Source organism: Mercenaria mercenaria, chromosome 13 (assembly GCF_021730395.1).
Source record: "Mercenaria mercenaria strain notata chromosome 13, MADL_Memer_1, whole genome shotgun sequence".
NCBI classification, from domain to species: domain Eukaryota; kingdom Metazoa; phylum Mollusca; class Bivalvia; order Venerida; family Veneridae; genus Mercenaria; species Mercenaria mercenaria.
Window position 1 is genome coordinate 60,558,326 of NC_069373.1, and position 17,959 is coordinate 60,576,284.

The window sequence follows — 17,959 nt, forward strand, 5'->3', positions numbered from 1 at the left end:
CAAATATGTGTATATGCAGTATATTACATGGGTCCTGAAGCAAATGTTAGGAGCCCTGATATTGATGTTTTGTTTTGTTTGTGTTTTGAGAGCATCAGAAGGAAACAAAATATACTGATGATTGCTGCAGTCATTTTAGAAACGAATCAATTACATTGCTAGACAAACTTAACCTGTGAGCACTATGTAAATCTATAACTTTCTAAGTTGTACTCCCAATATTTGAAACCTTTTTGTATTTCATTCCATAGTTAAATTTATATTAAGTAGATACCTGGGAAAATATTGTTTCAGTGCTTAGCATTGCTTTGAGAAAGAAATTAAGCATTTGATTCTCATTAAAGCATAGAACTAGACTGCCTGTTTTGCAGCTTAAGTTCTGTTAACTTTTTTTCTGGAATTTTTTACTTAAAGACTGCAGATTTGGTAATACACATGGTCGTTTTATTATGCCTCTACACATTTATGTTGTGCTGCTGTCCATACATCTGCTTGTATGTCCCGAAATCTTGTGTGTCTAATTCCTCCCACTATTGCCGGATTTGCTTCAAACTTTCATAGATGAACAAGCCTGATGTGCAGACGATCATAAAGGAAAGAAATTTTTCTGTGACTATTTTTTATTGCAGTTATGTTCCTTTGATAGTTTTTGCTATAAGGAATGTAGAGAAAAATCTTGTGTTTCCAACTCTTCCCACACTATTAGCCTGATTTGCTTCAAACTTACACAGATGAACAAGCTTGATGTGCAGATGACCAAAAGAAAGGATTTTTTTCTGTGACTTTTTTACTGCAGTTATGACCCTTTGGTATATTTTGCTATATAGAGAATGGCACAGTATGTGGGGGCATCTGTGTTCTGTGGACACAGTTCTAGTTTTCACTAATTTTTGCAAACAGAACAATATGCAGATTTGAAATGCTTATAAATCCTTAGCAGCTTCATCTGCAGCAACATAGTCAACAGTCTGGCATGAATTCTAAACAACTTAAACATGTTTGTTGTCTGTCAAAGTGCAAAAATTTTAATCAAAATGAAAATAACTCACTGTACAGCACTTAAAACTCCTCTGTTTAACAATATTTTTTTTATAATGTTCTGTAGGCTGTCTGTTACATATTCTTGGTGTCTTGTAAGAATTTCAATTAATAATTGTTGTAAAAATAAAGGAATGAGTTGGATTTTATGGCTAGTTGAACAAGATGGTGATATGTTAGGGAGAATTATTGTATTAAAAATGAAGGAATGAGTTAGATTTTACATCCAGTTGAACAAGATGGTGATATATTAGGGAGAATTTTAGTTGTGCTTCAAATGTGATTCAGAGTGGCCATACTGAATTTGTAACTTTTGTTTAAAGACAAATGTATTGTAGTAGGATCATAGCATGAACAATTTAAATGAATGTAACAGGTTTATATCTATGTTATATAGATGGAAAATTTATTTTGATAGATTTTTAATATATGTACATGTTGTTGGATTATGTTTTATTTTCATTCTTAATGATGTAAGATTTTAAACTCTTTCAGTAGCCCATTGTATATGTTGAATACTGATTATGTAGTTATCCTTTGCTGTAGTAGCGGTTGGCTTACTGTTGTTAATTTCAGATGAAATATTAGACTATGTGATATTTTCCTCTTTTCAGCCTCGCTTTAATTCACATATACCTCTCCTAATTATTTGACTCATTTAATTTCTTCTATAAAGCAATTAATACAGAAATGCTTTAGTTTTAATGCCTATATACTTAAAGCAAACATACATTTCACCTAAAATAATCCACAGCATATATCCTGATTCAGAAGTTTGATTACTGCATGCAATAACTAAGGTCCTTTCATTGAGTAAAAACAAATTTAGTAAGATTTATAATAAAGATTTATTATCTTTCTTTCATTTTTTGGCCTGTCTTTTAATATTCTAAAGCAGGATTCATGAAATCTTAAGAATTGAAATATTGTTTTATACTTTTGAATTAAAATTCAGGATAAATTTACAAAACTCCTTATCACCTTATTCCTGAAAAAGCCTAAAGATACATTGTAGACTTACCTGAAATAATGAAAAAATAAGATCAGGTCTTATGAATGAACTAGATGTTTGATCAGGTAAAATAAAGAGATATTGTGTATTTTAAATAAACTTGTGTATGGTTTATTCCAGCACGAGATGGAACCGAGCAGACAACTTTGATCACAAAACGTTTCTCCGGAGCAAAGAAGCCAGTGAATGTGGAGTTTATCAAAGGGACATTACTGGTGATTGCCGATCAGATGGCAGGAACAATCGCTGACGTTATACAGGAGAATGCTGAACTGGATGGAGGAAGTAAGCATCATGTCTATATTTAGATCGAAATGTTTTCTTGACTCAAAACCGTTTACTGGGGAAATCTGAGTACAGATTTTGAATGCTCAGTCACAATGTAGAAAGAAGATAAAGTTAAATAGTAGTTCAATATCAATGGATTTTATTTATTGAATATCAAGTAATAGAATATTGAAAGCACGAGTATCTAATTTATTTAAAGTCTTGATAAAGCACTCTTTTGAATTGATTTGTAAATTTAAATCAATTTAATTTGAATACAGTAAAACCTGTGATCAAGACCATCACAACAGAAAGATGTCACTCTGCAGAAATTCAAAATTTATGTTGGTGCTTAACCAAGCCATAAATGTCTCTGTTAAAGAAATTGAGATAATTATGTCAACATCTTTGACAAATACATAACCAGTTCAGTTTTAAGTGTAATGAAATTTTCTTTTTCAGAACTAGATGATCTTTCAGCTGCAGAGTTGGAACTGGTGGTGTTGTGTAAACTGGAACAAGCTGCCATAGCCAGACAGAAACATCATGCTCCCATGGCAGCTAGGATTGTGCTGTCTTCACTCAAACTTCTACAGTCATCACATCTGTTCCGCAAGAAAAAACTCATACCCCACCCACCAAGGTAATCCATTAAGCTTTAAGTATCTCACAGTCATAGTATATATATAATTGTAATATTGTCTTTGTAAATAAATGTTTGATTGTACACTCTATATGTATTTTTGTCATGTTTCGAGGAATTATTTGCTCTTGGAATAAGGTGCATGTTTTAATACACTGTTAATGTATGTTACTTCATTATTTTGTTCTTGTTTCAACAAATACAGATGAACCTTCATAACTTGAACAATATTAAATTTAACCTTTACCCTGCTAAATTTCTAAGATGGATTGGTCTGTCATTCAATATGGGCAGTACCATTTATTATTTCAAGGGGTGTTCACTGAAAATTTACTGACTGAATAGCGAACAGTGCAGACTGTGATCAGACTGCACGGATGTGCAGGCTGATCTTGGTCTGCACTGGTCACAAAGGCAGAATCACTTGCCGCCAGCAGGCTAAAGGTTAATTTATTTTTAATTTATAGTAAATGAAGATATCTTATACATATCAATAATATAAATCAAATACTGCCCCTATTAAAAATATTTCAGCTTGATATTTCTATATTTTTAAGCAGTCCGAGAGGTGTTTTACTGAGGTTCAGCTGTATTTTATTGATGTATTTGTCAGAACTATGTAAATTGTATTCCTGTCAATAAATTTCTAAACAATATCACAAATTATTACAGGGAGTCTCCAAAGTTTGAAAGAAGGTATTTTTCTTACATAGAATAGATCTCCACACATGTAATAGATTTAGATGTGTTTTCAGCTCACCAAAGAAATTTCCAAAGGATTGTGATCATTCTTCGTCTGTTGACTCAGTTATAATGTGATTCTCTTTGTATTTTACTGGTTATTTTTGGTAGCAAAACTCTTATACATTATTTCATAGACTGTGTGAATTTGCCTTAATTTTTGTCTTAAACGGAATTACATTAGAAATATTTATAAGCAAATGCTGTTTGTCCATCTTTCTATCACACTATTTGTCAGGACAGATACTGATACTTTTAAACTGTCAAAGAGAAGTGAAAGAAATGTTTTAGCAATGAAAGGAAGAACAGAACAAGTGTTTAGTCATTACAATGGATGGTAATCAGAGAAATGTTTTTCAAGTTTTTGTGACTTGATGGGAATTTACAGGAACATTTATCAACGGTTTTACCCAATCTGTGACCATTTTCAGTTTAATTTCCCTTTTCTACTTAATTCCCTTCAGTAATTTTGCCGCGCCTGAATCAAATTAAATTTTATATTGATAGACAATATAAGTGCAGAACCATAACATCAACATCATTAATTACTGATTTATCTCCCTTTCCACTACAAAAGATTGTGGTGTCAGATATGGCTGTCCCTCAAACTGAACTCTTGTCACTTTTTTAAAATCAGGACTGGGATAAAGAAACAATCTTTTGGTGTACTTAATGCTTCATGTTTAACAAATTTATGTAAACATTAAAACCTTTGATTTTTATGCCAGGTGAGCGATTCTGAACTAGCTTAAATATCTTTTTGTTTAATTGACTACATTCTACTTCTGTGTAATTATCAGAATTTTGTACTAAGAATAATCTAACCAGCACATGTGTTTGTAGTTTGCACCCTTATATACTTATTTCCTTTTTCAACTGATTCTTGTTTAATACCTCCGCAACCTGATATATGTAACACATAGACATAGGACAGTGATTAACCTTTACCCTTCAAAATTTCTACAATGGACTGGTCCATCAATTAATTTATAAATTAGGCAGCACCACTTATTATTTAAAAGGGTGTGCACTAAAAATTTACAGACTCAGTAGCAAACAGTGCAATGATCTGTGCAGGCTGATCTTGGTCGTCCATGCAGGCTGATCATGGTTGCAAAAGCAAAACCACTTGCCCCCAGCAGGCTAAAGGTTGAATATAACACATAAACACAGACAATGATCGATGAACGTACCACATAAGTGCATAATGATAGATATGATACATGTAGTTACAATGGCAAAATGCATGACAAAAACATGTTTTGCAGAAAATATATCATATATTGCATATACCCAGTAGATACATATAAACAAAAATCACTGTTCATGACAAAAACCTGATAGAGGTAGATACATGCAATGGCAAAATAGAAATGATAAATACAAACCATTGAAACTATCTGTTTGTCTGTCTGTCTGTCTGTCTGTTTGTATTTCTGTCTGTCTGTCCACTTGTCTATATTTCCATATGTTTATTTATTAGCACCATTCAACATTTTCTGATAGCTGATTCTTCAGATTTTTATCATGCTGTCAGCAGACATTGCCAGATAATTATTTTATTTGTTGGTAATCCAAGGTAGCCTGATTCTGTTAGAAGGCTGCCATGCATATCATTGAATATGAAATATTTAGGGATTTTCCTTTTTCATCTTAAATAAATGTACAGCACCCTGCAATAATATACTAGGGAATCATTGGCGCAGTGGTTAGAAGGTGGACTGCAACGGTCCGAGTTCGATTCCCGGTTGCGGCTGATATCCCGACTAGTGTTCAGTTCTAGGTGATTTACTTAATTGGTACTGTTTCCAGCCTAGACTGGATGCTGGGGAGGTAAATATGACCCCTGCTATGGGCCCGGTTGGAAATAAGTTGTTCCATCCATTCCAGGTGGGGACTTTGATGACTACCTACGTTAAACAAGAAACTTTACCTTTTTCATCTGGAATGGTTTTAACTTTGACACTAAACTAATGCATGCACTAGTTAAAATTCAGTAATAACATGTTTAACCTGAAATTTGAATGAGTTATCAAGAGTGATAAAACAGTAACATTTGAACTAAAGATTATTTTACATAGATCAAGTTCTGTGGTAAGTACAGTGATCTCTGGGAAATATACATTTCGATTGAAGAATGATGAATAATGATGAATAATGCAGAAGAGATGCACATCTTTATCTAGTCTATGTTCAGAACCTGTGTTTTGGTCACAGGAGATAACTCCTGAGGCTATTCAACTTTTATATAATTATGTCCCGTTTCTTCTCAAAACACAGGTAAATAATCAGAGCCAAGAAAGATAGGTCAGAATATATAAGAGAAATTATTAAAAAATTTAAAAGATTATCTAGTCAGTAGCCAGACTAATTTTTATCGTGGTAGTATGAATGAGACTTCTGAATTCCTCGGTAAGCGTTGAAAAAATGATGACTCCTTCCCAAGTATAACTGATGCACTTTGTATTGCAATTTCACTTGATTAGCTGATGTTCATGTTTATTCTTTGAATATTAAAAACTTGCTGTTTGTTATTAAGTACTTGATGACATTCAGGGTTACACAGTGTTGTGCTTTGTGCTTTATATTTGTTTTATGTAGATTTTATTTAGGCCTAAAAAAAAAATTCTTTGTTTCCGGTAACATGTTCAAAAAAATTAGGGTAGGTAGGTCGGAAAAATTTATTTCTTTTTGGAAATTTTTTTTATTAAGGGAGACTTTTCGGAAATTATTTTTGTGTCAAAAAATGAATACAAATAAGGGGGTTATGCCTTTAGAGCATCAGTAAGTTGATTTCTAACATCACTGGCCCTGTTTAAAGCATAAAAAGTGCAGTTTTGCAACTTTTTATTAAAAAGTTGAAAAAAAAAAATTCTCCAAGGCCATAAAAACATTTAGGGTTGGGCCAAAAATTTAGGGTAGGTCGGGATACCGGAAACAAACAATTTTTATGCCCCCGAAGGGAGGCATATAGTTTTTGAACCGTCTGTCCGTCTGTCAGTCTGTCGGTCTGTCGGTCTGTCAGTCTGTCCGCAATTTTCGTGTCCGGTCCATATCTTTGTCATCGATGGATGGATTTTCAAAGAACTTGGCATGAATGTGTACCACAGTAAGACGACGTGTCGCGCGCAAGACCCAGGTCAGTAGCTCAAAGGTCAAGGTCACACTTAGACATTAAAGGATAGTGCATTGATGGGCGTGTCCGGTCCATATCTTTGTCATCGATGGATGGATTTTCAAATAACTTGGCATGAATGTGTACCACAGTAAGACGACGTGTCGCGCGCAAGACCAAGGTCCGTAGCTCAAAGGTCAAGGTCACACTTAGACATTAAAGGATAGTGCATTGATGGGCGTGTCCGGTCCATATCTTTGTCAACCATGGATGGATTTTCAAATAACTTGGCATGAATGTGTACCACAGTAAGACGATGTGTCGCGCGCAAGACCCAGGTCCGTAGCTCAAAGGTCAAGGTCACACTTAGACGTTAAAGGTCATTTTTCATGATAGTGCATTGATGGGCGTGTCCGGTCCATATCTTTGTCATTCATGCATGGATTTTAAAATAACTACGCATGAATGTGTGGCACAGTAAGACGACGTGTCGCGCGCAAGACCCAGCTCCGTAGGTCAAAGGTCCTTAACTCTAACATCGGCCATAACTACTCATTCAAAGTGCCATCGGGGGCATATGTCATCCTATGGAGACAGCTCTTGTTTTTTTACGCCTTACAAGGTAAATACATAATGGAAAGGTAGACAAGATCGTTAATTTGAGTCATATAAAATAAGTGATTTACTTGACTTTTCAGACCTTCTTCATTGAAGAGTCATGGAGACAATAGCAGAAAGAAGCCTTCCTTCTTTATCAAACTTAGTGAGCCAGAAAACAGCCAGTTTCAGTATCAGAATTTCCAGTCTCGGTCTCGGCTTGATGCCCGGCTCTGGCTTGCATGCAGGTCTTCCCTGGTTCAGAGCCTCATGATGGAGATAAGAGGCATGGGAGATGTAAAAGGTACAATCTTCCAAATATAGATAACTAGGGTCTATATTCACAGACAGTCTAGTCAGATTTCAGTATGCTCAGAAATTTAGGCATTATAATGCCTACTATAAATTTTGTCAGTTCAGTACTGTTGAAAAATATTTTGAGAAGTATATGTGCTACTATAGCTGTGGGTAAATTTCAGTTGAATTAATTTAAATCTCTTATGTTAACTCTTAGTAAAAATGGGGAAAATGGGACTATCTGACTTGGACTGTTTGTGAAAGTGTGTAATGCATGTGTATATTGTAAATCGAATGCATGGTTGTAATTTTGTAATAAATAAAATGTATATATTAGTTTAGTAACTCTATTACTAACCAAATATAAATTAAATGTACAATGTGTGAAGACTTTCTGTCTAATACCTTGAAATTGTATTATTAAGTATTATATAAGTATGATGAAATATTTAGGCATTCCAAAAATAAAAGAGAAAATAGGTAAGTTTATAACTATTTATTGTAAATGAGGTTTCAAATGAACATTTTTATTTTACCTTTAGAGTTAACCAAAGGCGTTGTGTCTAAAATCATTTTCATCCTTAACCTCTATTTTATCTGAAGAAGTTGTAAGTCACTTGTCAGAAGCGCAGCTGAAAGATTGTTGAAATATACAAAATGTAGTGTTAATCAAACATAATCAATTGAGCATTTATAAAAAAACTTATTTAACCCTTACCCTGCTAAATTTATATAATTAACTTGTCCATCTTTCAATTTGGACACTACCATTAACTGTTGAAAGGGGTGCTTAAAAAAAAAAAAAGACCAAATAGCAGACAGTGCAGATCTTGATCAGACTGCACAGATGTGCAGGCTGATCAAGATCTACACTGGTCACAAAGGCATAATCATTCCTGTCCAGCATGATAAGGGTTAAATCATTTCCTGTATTTAAAAAAAAATACAACCTCATTTACATAGTGGTCAGGGTAATTTATATTATACTAAAATAACTTATAGCCAGTTATTGGAACATTTTCATCATTTTTCTCACTTACTTTATATCAGTTTAATAATGCTATATATTTGTAGTTACTGCATACTTGTATATTGTCTCATTTAGCTATTTTATACCTTTTTCTCTAGCTATTAGCAATAAATGTTAAATAATAAGGTTTTTATAGTTACGTTTACGAAATTTCCGATTTCAATTTGATATGCTATTAGTTAAGACAACTAAAACTGGTGTAAAAACTTAAGAACAGAAATCATTATCAGTAAGCTTCTGTGTTTGAACAAGCACCATTAGAATGCTATGGAGACACAGCAGTGCAGCTGTAGAGTGTCAGACAATGTGGGTCTAATCCGGATGAGAGCAGAATTTGACAGCAATGTTAGCATTTCTGTAGTAAGGGACATGTCCAGTGAATTCCATGAAGCAGTTGTTAAAGACAGTTGATTTAATATGTGGGAACACTTTCTACAATGAGTGTTGATTTAATATGTGGGAACACTTTCTACAATGAGTGTAGAGTAAATACGTTTAAATTTAAAAGATGCTAGACGCTACAATAACTTAAAAATTAGATAGAGTAATCGAGGGTTCAACGCAATAAGGGCGTATCTACATATAATAATCATATGTAGATACGCCCTTATTGCGTTGAACCCTCGTAATGCTTGTAGCTTCTATGGTAACAAAATTCATTTCTTTGAAAATCACTGCTAGAATAATTCTACTAGTTTAAGAATTATGTCTCTTTATAAGGGGTATTATTTAAAGATTTTAGTTTCAGGTAGAATTATTTTTTGCTGAGATTCTTTTACAATTAAAGCTTGTCCAGACTACATTAGAGTTTCAGAATTGTTGGTGGTATTTCAATCAAACTTAGTAAAATTGAACAGTTCCTACTTCTGCATTTTGTAAGTTTAAAGCTTTTAGGGTATTTGTAAATGCCTGTACAATTCATTAGGACCACCTTTTTAAAACTGTACATCTGAACCTGAATTCTGTACTGAAAATGCTTTTGCAAAATGCCTTTATTTGAAAAAAACACACACACACACACACACACACACACACAAACCTTGTATAAGTTATTATATTTTACTGGAAAATTTGATTGTACACAGGAAGTGACAACAAAGTGCTCCAGGAGCTTGCAGACTGCCGCCAGTATTGTGCTGAAGGTCTGGGTGAAGCAGAAGCTTGTGGTGATATAGAGAAGCAGTCTGAATTTCTTATGCAGGGAGCCAGTCTGAACATTATAGAAGGCAAAAACTTGGAACATACAATCTCACTTCTACAGGTATGGCATGAAAATAATACATTTTAGGCATAACAAAGATGAAATCTTAAATATTGCCCTACATAGTTGGATTTTAAGTCACATCAGCACAAGGTCATATGGTAACTTCCTAATTTCAAAGGTGGAGGAAGATCCAAGATACATTTCTGGACTTTGTTTTGAGGCACAGGACTACCTGCTGCAAGTCAGGTAGAAAGCTTTCTCACATAAGTGAATTCTACACCCCACGTATTTGTCTGAACAAACAGAAGTTTACATTTGGCATTACATTTGGGTTTAATTGTATTTATTATAATAATATAATAACAAGAGGGCCATGATGGCCCTGTGTCGCTCACCTGAGTACCATTGCTCAAAATGATATGATTGTTTCAAACCAATCTCATTAGAAGCTGCTAAGGTGTATTCATTTAGATAAATAATAAAGAAGGTAATTTGTCATAAATTCAGTCAATATGTATCTTCACTGATTGTCCAAGTCCATCTGTTGACATTAATGAAATTTCAGATCAGTATCTTCATTAGTTACGGAGATATACTCATTTTAATTTGAAATAAAGGGAGGTAATTTGACATAAAATCAGTCCATAGTTATCTACCCTGATTGTCTCAGTCCAACTAATGACAATAATGAAATTTCAAATAAGTCCTATAAGTACTTACTGATATAAATCCATTTTGATTACAATCAGGGGAGGTAATAAGATATAAAATAACTCTGGAACCTACGACCGGATCTGACAGGTTCGTCATGGAATCCAAGATTTATTGTTGTTGAAGATATTTAGGAAGTTTGTATCAAATCAAACCATAAATGAAGTCTCTATATGGCTGCAAAAGCCAAAATAGCCAATTTTGGACCTTTAAGGGGCTATAACTCTGGAACCCATGATGGAATCTGGCCAGTTCAAAAAAGGAACAAAGATCTTGTGGTGATAAAAGTTGTATGCAAGTTTGGTTAAAATCAAATCATAAATAAAGCTGCTATTGTGCAGACAAGGTCAAATTAGCTGATTTTGGCCCTTTCAGGGGCCATCACTTTGGATCCCATAATGGGATCTGGCCAGTTCAAGAAAGGAACCAAGATCTTATGGTGACACAAGTTTTGTGCAAGTTTGATTAAATTCAAATCATAAATGAAGCTGCTATTGTGCAGACAAGGTCAAAATAGCTAATTTTGGCCCTTTCAGGGGCCATAACTCTGGAACCCATAATGGGATCTGGCCAGTTCAAGAAAGGAACCGAGATCTTATGGTGATACAAGTTGTGTGCAAGTTTGGTTAAAATAAAACATAAATGAAACCACTATCATGCAGACAAGAAATTGTTGACAGACGGACGCACGCACAGACGACGGACAAAGGGTGATCACAAAAGCTCACTTTGTCACTATGTGACAGGTGAGCTAAAAACAGAACTTGTATTGCTACAGATAGAATTTACAATGTCAACAGTTTCACTATCAAAACCACTAACCTTCTGCTGGTAATAATGAAGCCTAGAATGATACTTAAATCATTTAGAAGCACTGGTGAATACTATATTTTTTGTGTATACAGATGAACCTGAATTAGCAGCCGCTTCTATTTAGCAGAAACGTATTTAAGCAGCCAGTCAGCTAACTTCCCAAACTGACTTTTTGTTCTAATTTCAACTGGTCTTAAGAAACCACCTGCCTGAAGCATTTAGGTTATATCACATCATTGGCTGGCTGCTTAATGCAGGTTTGGCTTTATTGTGTTTGTGACATGTACCATGCCGCTCTAATCTTGGTTTACACTTTGAACAATTTCAGAGTTGTGTTATACCTTCTCATGAACTATGCCTCTCTAAACTTGGTTTATACTGAACAATTTGAATATCCCACATGTGTTCTGCCTCTCTGAACTTGGTTTACACCCTAAACAATTTGAAGATCTCGTGTATAATGTGCATTTCTAAAATTAGCTTATACCTTGAACAATTTGAAGATCTCACTTGTATTGTGCCTCTCTAAACTTGGTTTATACCTTGAACTATTTCAGGATAGTATAAATACATTTTCAAGAGTTCCTTGCCTCTCTATTCCTGGTGCTCAGATGAAAGCTACAGCTTTAGTGATGAGGACAGACCTGGAGGCAATAGAACATACAGACGACAGTATCATCTTCACTGAGAGAACCATGGAAAACTATCTACATGCTCAGGACATTATACTCAAACAGGTAGATCTCAACTAAACTATGTACTATGTTCATTAGAATGTATGTTTGTTTGGCTAATGTCATACTTGTTTGGCAATAAAACAGTTTTGAAAGTCAGTCTTTTACAACTGAGCTTAGCGTATAATATTTTATGGAATGCATTCATCAGCATACAAGGGCAAAATTTGTTTTGGCTTTTACTTAAAATACAGCTGAAAGTCTACTTGTGTCTGGTCTTTGACAGGTTATAGCTAAATAGCTAAATAAGACAGGCATATGCAATGAGAAAATGGTGTCAGTTTTATAAGCTCAGTAGAGAGAGAACAGTTTAGAGGCAGAGATGGATGAGGCAGTTCTTTCTCAATAGTCACAGAGTAAATACACCCTGTCTGTGAATCAAAATCTTGATCTCTGAATTCATAGTCATGTGCTTGGCAGAACTAGAAAGGCTTTTTACATAACTGAAAAATAATTACAAAAAGACCTACAGTTAAAATTCCTTTATTGTACTTTTTTCAGATGGAAGATTTGGGTGAGAAAATTGAGCACTACTACCCAGAAGGCCGGCTCCAGTACTTCTCAACCCCACATAGTCCATTGAGGAATATATATCTCCCGCACTGTCTTAGGCTTGTACAGATCAAACTGCGTGTTGGACATGGTATGGCTAGAAATGTAGCAAAGAATATTAGAAATTCGTAAGTATTAATTTTGACATTAGAGAGGTTGTGATTTCATACAAGTACATGTACATGTAACATACCACTGTACGTTAAACGTGTTATTTGCTTTTAAAGATACAGTGTAACATGTTAGGCTATATTTTGTGAATAGTATATGAAATTCTTACCACTAGGATGCTTAAAAGGAAATTTCACATTTGTGTACCAGCTCAAGTCTGAAGTCACAACCTCTCTTATGTATTTTACTTCAGCAAACTTTTAGACATGTTTGTAAATGTGTGCATTCCTGATTTGCATTTTTATTTAATACTTGATCTATAATATGGAGTTTTATATATCCTGTGTTCATTACCAATTTTAACTAAAGTGTTGCATTTTGGTTAATCAAAGAATTCTTGTGATTTGGAATTTAATAGATAATCATTGATACTATATATATAATGTTTTTGTTTGAAGAACTGTCAAGCAACCACGGTAAATCTTCCTTATCTATCCCAGAACCCACTTGTTTACATGTAGATAGAGTTTGTCTCACACACATTTCAGTTCCCTTTGGTAGATTTAGTTTCACCATTTTCACACCTTGAGCTTTTAAAAAATATTTGCTTTATTGTCTAAACTTTATAGTGTAAACACTCTTCACTATTTTCTTGCATACTTTAGTTTTTCAGGAAGGTAGTATTATTTTAAAAATAGCACATTGACTTAACTTTTTAAGTTATTTCTTACCAAAGTAACGCTTGACTATGATAACTGATCCAGTTGAACTTTAAAATTTATTGAGAATACTGAAATTTCTGTATAAGGAGCAAACCCAGTACCTGAAGAAGATGGGAAATTTTTCTGCATATCTTAACAATACTTAATGTTTGTGTAATCAAGGTACTGATGTGTCTTATTAGGTACAATGTTGTGTTAAAAAGGTATGTGCAAAATACACATTCTTTATGAACTTTCTTGAACACACATTATTTTGCCCTTTTTAGGGAAGGGGGTGGTGGAAGTACATGTCCATTTTTTTACTCGAGTATTTTGTCACCATAAACACATGAGAAATCTTTGACATTTGTAGCCTAAAACATCTGTAGCCCAAATGATTTTCTATGTTCCATTATGTCATTTGTCACAGCAAGTTGAATTATCTCATTCTTTTTGCATGACTTGTATCTCTCCTCATGGTTGGATTATGTTTTTATAGTAGCTTTTTAACTCACTGTCTTTGCTGCACATTTTCCATGGATCATAATTGAGTGCCAACAGTGCAAAAACCAACAAAAGAGCTTAATGACTGGCATGGATCCAGATCAGTGTGCGTCCGTAGTATGATCTGTTCCTTTATCCCCACATCCATACTGTTTGTTTATCCCACAGCCATACTGTTTGTTTATCCCCACATCCATACTGTTCCTTTATCCCCACATCTATACTGTTCCTTTATCCCCACATTCATCATACTGTTCATTTATCCCCACATCCATACTGTTTGTTTATCCCTACAACCATACTGTTCGTTTATCCCAACAATCATACTGTTTGTTTATCCCTACATCCATATTGTTCATTTATCCCCACAACCATACTGTTCATTTATCCCCACAACCATACTGTTCGTTTATCCCAACAATCATACTGTTTGTTTATCCCCACATCCATATTGTTCATTTATCCCCATATCCGTACTATTCCTTTATCCTCACATCCATATTGTTCAATTATCCCCACATCCATACTATTCCTTTATCCCCACATCCATACTGTTTGTTTATCCCCACATTCATCATACTATTCCTTTATCCCCACATCCATATTGTTAATTTATCCCCACATCCATACTATTCCTTTATCCCCACATCCATACTGTTTGTTTATCCCCACATTCATCATATTATACCTTTATCCCCACATCCATATTGTTCATATATCCCCACATCCATGCTATTCCTTTATCCCCACATTCATACTGTTAGTTTATCCCCATATTCATCATACTATTCCTTTATCCCCACATCCATACTGTTTGTTTATCCCCACATTCATCATACTATTCCTTTATCCCCACATCAATATAGTTCATTTATCCCCACATCCATACTATTCCTTTATCCCCACATCCATACTGTTTGTTTATCCCCACATCCATACTATTCCTTTATTCCCACATCCATACTGTTCCTTTATCCCCACATCCATATAGTTCCTTTATCCCCACATCCATACTGTTCCTTTATCCCCACATCCATACTGTTTGTTTATCCCCACATCCATCATACTGTTCATTTATCCCAACAACCATACTGTTCATTTATCCCAACAATCATACACTGTTTGTTTATCCCAACATCCATACTGTTTGATTATCCCAACATCCATACTGTTCATTTATCCCCACATCCATGCTGTTCATTTATCCCAACATCCATACTGTTCATTTATCCCCACTTCCATACTGTTCATTTATCCACAACATCCATACCATTCATTTATCCCCACATCCATGCTGTTCATTTATCCCCACATCCATACTGTTCATTTATCCCCACATCCATGCTGTTCATTTATCTCCGCTTCCATGATGTTCATTTATCCCCACATCCATGCTGTTCATTTATCCCCACATCCATACTGTTAATTTATCCCCACAACCATACTGTTCATTTATCCCCACATCCATACTGTTCATTTATCCCCAACATCCATACCATTCATTTATCCCCAAATCCATGCTGTTCATTTATCCCCACATCCATACTGTTCATTTATCCCCACATCCATACTGTTCATTTATCCCCACATCCATGCTGTTCATTTATCTCCACTTCCATGATGTTCATTTATCCCCACATCCATGCTGTTCATTTATCCCCACAACCATACTGTTCATTTATCCCCACAACCATACTGTTCATTTATCCCCACAACCATACTGTTCATTTTTCCCCACAACCATACTGTTCATTGATCCCCACATCCGTACTGTTCATTTATCCCCACATCCATAATGTTCTTTTATTTTCACAACCATACTGTTCATTTATCCCCACTTCCATACTGTTCATTTATCCCCACATCCATACTGTTCATTTATCCCAACATCCATACTGTTCATTTATCTCAACATCCATACTGTTCATTTTTCCCCACATCCATACTGTTCGTTTGTATATTAATTTCAGAGCTTGTATGCAACTATTAAGCAAACAGTATGGTTTCAGATCAGATGGCTGACCTTGATCCATACTGGTTGCAAAGCCCTAATATTGGTTTTAGCACAGTTGTGGCTATTTTAAAGATAACACAAGAGTAGTTTATTTTCATATATAGTATACTATGCGAATCTGGGCTTGAAAACTGATGTACTATATTTTTACAATCACAAGCTTTAAAGTGGAGTTATAATAGGAAAAATAGGATATTTATAAATTAAATTGCGTGAATGATGCACAAAATGATTCAGTTGGGATATACGAAAGGTTTAAGAGTTGCCTTTTAAAAAAAAACTAACAGCATTTCCTTGTTTGAAAGAATCTATAATTTGAGTTAAATATTATGAGCAAAATAGTGTTAGCATCTGCAGTGAAACAGAAATTTATCAGTGGTGTCTGATATTTTAATTGATTTAGCATTACTCAGGAAGGAAGTTGCACTGTCACTATGAATGATACTTGCCCCAGATTTCAGACCCTTACCTGTTTGTGACTGTAACTCCAGTCAAATTTTGGCAAACAAACATCAGATTTTGCACACAAATGTGGTAAATGCTGCATATTTTAGAAATGAAATTTCATATTAGTGTCCTGTCTCATTTTTATGCCCCAACTTTTGCCGGGGGGGGGCATATAGATTTGCCCTTGTCTGTCCGTCCTTTCGAGAATGTTGTGTCGAGCCTAGCTCCAAAAGTATTTGACGTAGAGTCACAAAACTTTACAGGAATTTTGGTCAGCATGTGTAGTTGTGCACCTGGGGTTTCGCTTCCGGATTCATTCTGTCATGTAGGAGTTATGGCCCCTGACTTTGTAAAAATTGGTAATTTTAATGTTGTGTCGTGCATAGCTCCCAAAGTATTTGATCTAGAGTCACCAAAGTTTACAGGAATGTTGGTCAGCATGTGCAGTTGTGCACCTGGGGTTTCGCGTCCGGATTCATTCAGTCGTGTAGGAGTTATGGCCCCTGACTTAGTTAAAAAATTGGTCATTTTAATGTTGTACGTGTTGCGCGTAGCTCCAAAAGTATTTGACCTAGAGTCACCAAAATTTACAGGAATGTTGGTCAGCATGTGCAGTTGAGCAACTGGGGTTTCGCGTCTGGATTCATTCAGTATTGTAGGAGTTATGGCCCCTGACCTAGGAAAAAGTTGTCATTTTGATGTCATGTAGTGGGGGCATCTGTGTCCCATGGACACATTTCTAGTTTAGTTATTATATGAAAGTCTATGTAATTCTGGATCACATCTTTTACATAATTTTATGTTGATATACTCCTTTAAAATAGACTTCAGCAGACGGGAAATACAGTCTCCTCATATATTGTAACTTAGAGGCCAGTATTGGTTCTTCATAGCAAAGAGGGCTTTGCTAAGTATCGGTGCTATACAACCAGGCTGTCTATTTTTGCAAAGAGCTAGGCTTTAACTTGAGTTAACCGAACATTCCAGCAGCGTATCTAATAGATTTCTCTCTCTTTGTATTGGGAGCTTTCTCTCACTATTCTTCTGGTCAGATCACTCTTTGTCTTTACTGGTAGTGGATGAATCTGGCACCCTGAGTGGCTGCCTTTATATGTGAAACGCTTTTGAATATGTTTATCATTAAAAAGAGCTATATAAATCTGATATAGTATAATATATTTAATATGCAAGATGAACTTGTGTAACTGATATTTTATTGATGTAACCTAACAAAGAAGTGTTTAATTACTATTAATTAATGGGAGTAACTTAAGAATCACAAAGTATCACAGAATCATTAGAGTCATTTTATAATTTTTCTTCAAGCACATTTAAAATATCCATTGAGTATGAACAAAATAGTGTAAATTCCAAAGTACAATAATAAAATAAAGCTTAAAAGTGATACAAATACATTTATATATCTGT

At 34.7% G+C, this 17,959-nt stretch overlaps 2 protein-coding genes across 16 annotated transcripts in view; both read left to right on the forward strand.

The window, feature by feature from the left end:
• Nucleotides 1–17,959, forward strand: part of LOC123530286 (cilia- and flagella-associated protein 54-like) — a 112,642-nt gene that overhangs the window by 85,871 nt on the left and 8,812 nt on the right. For 8 of the 15 annotated variants that reach the window (XM_053521975.1, XM_053521986.1, XM_053521980.1 and 5 more), the window contains 10 exons: nucleotides 2,171–2,335; nucleotides 2,780–2,960; nucleotides 3,633–3,656; nucleotides 7,515–7,717; nucleotides 8,164–8,190; nucleotides 9,826–10,001; nucleotides 12,026–12,205; nucleotides 12,704–12,882; nucleotides 13,324–13,341; nucleotides 13,770–13,790. In XM_053521975.1, coding sequence (XP_053377950.1) covers nucleotides 2,171–2,335; nucleotides 2,780–2,960; nucleotides 3,633–3,656; nucleotides 7,515–7,717; nucleotides 8,164–8,190; nucleotides 9,826–10,001; nucleotides 12,026–12,205; nucleotides 12,704–12,882; nucleotides 13,324–13,341; nucleotides 13,770–13,790 — 1,174 coding nt within the window. The remainder of the gene's footprint in view (nucleotides 1–2,170; nucleotides 2,336–2,779; nucleotides 2,961–3,632; nucleotides 3,657–7,514; nucleotides 7,718–8,163; nucleotides 8,191–9,825; nucleotides 10,002–12,025; nucleotides 12,206–12,703; nucleotides 12,883–13,323; nucleotides 13,342–13,769; nucleotides 13,791–17,959) is intronic. The other 7 variants (XM_053521982.1, XM_053521989.1, XM_053521977.1 and 4 more) reach the window with 6 other exon arrangements.
• LOC128547966 (uncharacterized) lies at nucleotides 13,803–17,958 on the forward strand. Its single transcript, XM_053521990.1, has one exon. It carries the CDS (start codon nucleotides 14,800–14,802, stop codon nucleotides 16,090–16,092), a length of 1,293 nt encoding a protein of 430 aa, XP_053377965.1. The 5' UTR covers nucleotides 13,803–14,799; the 3' UTR covers nucleotides 16,093–17,958.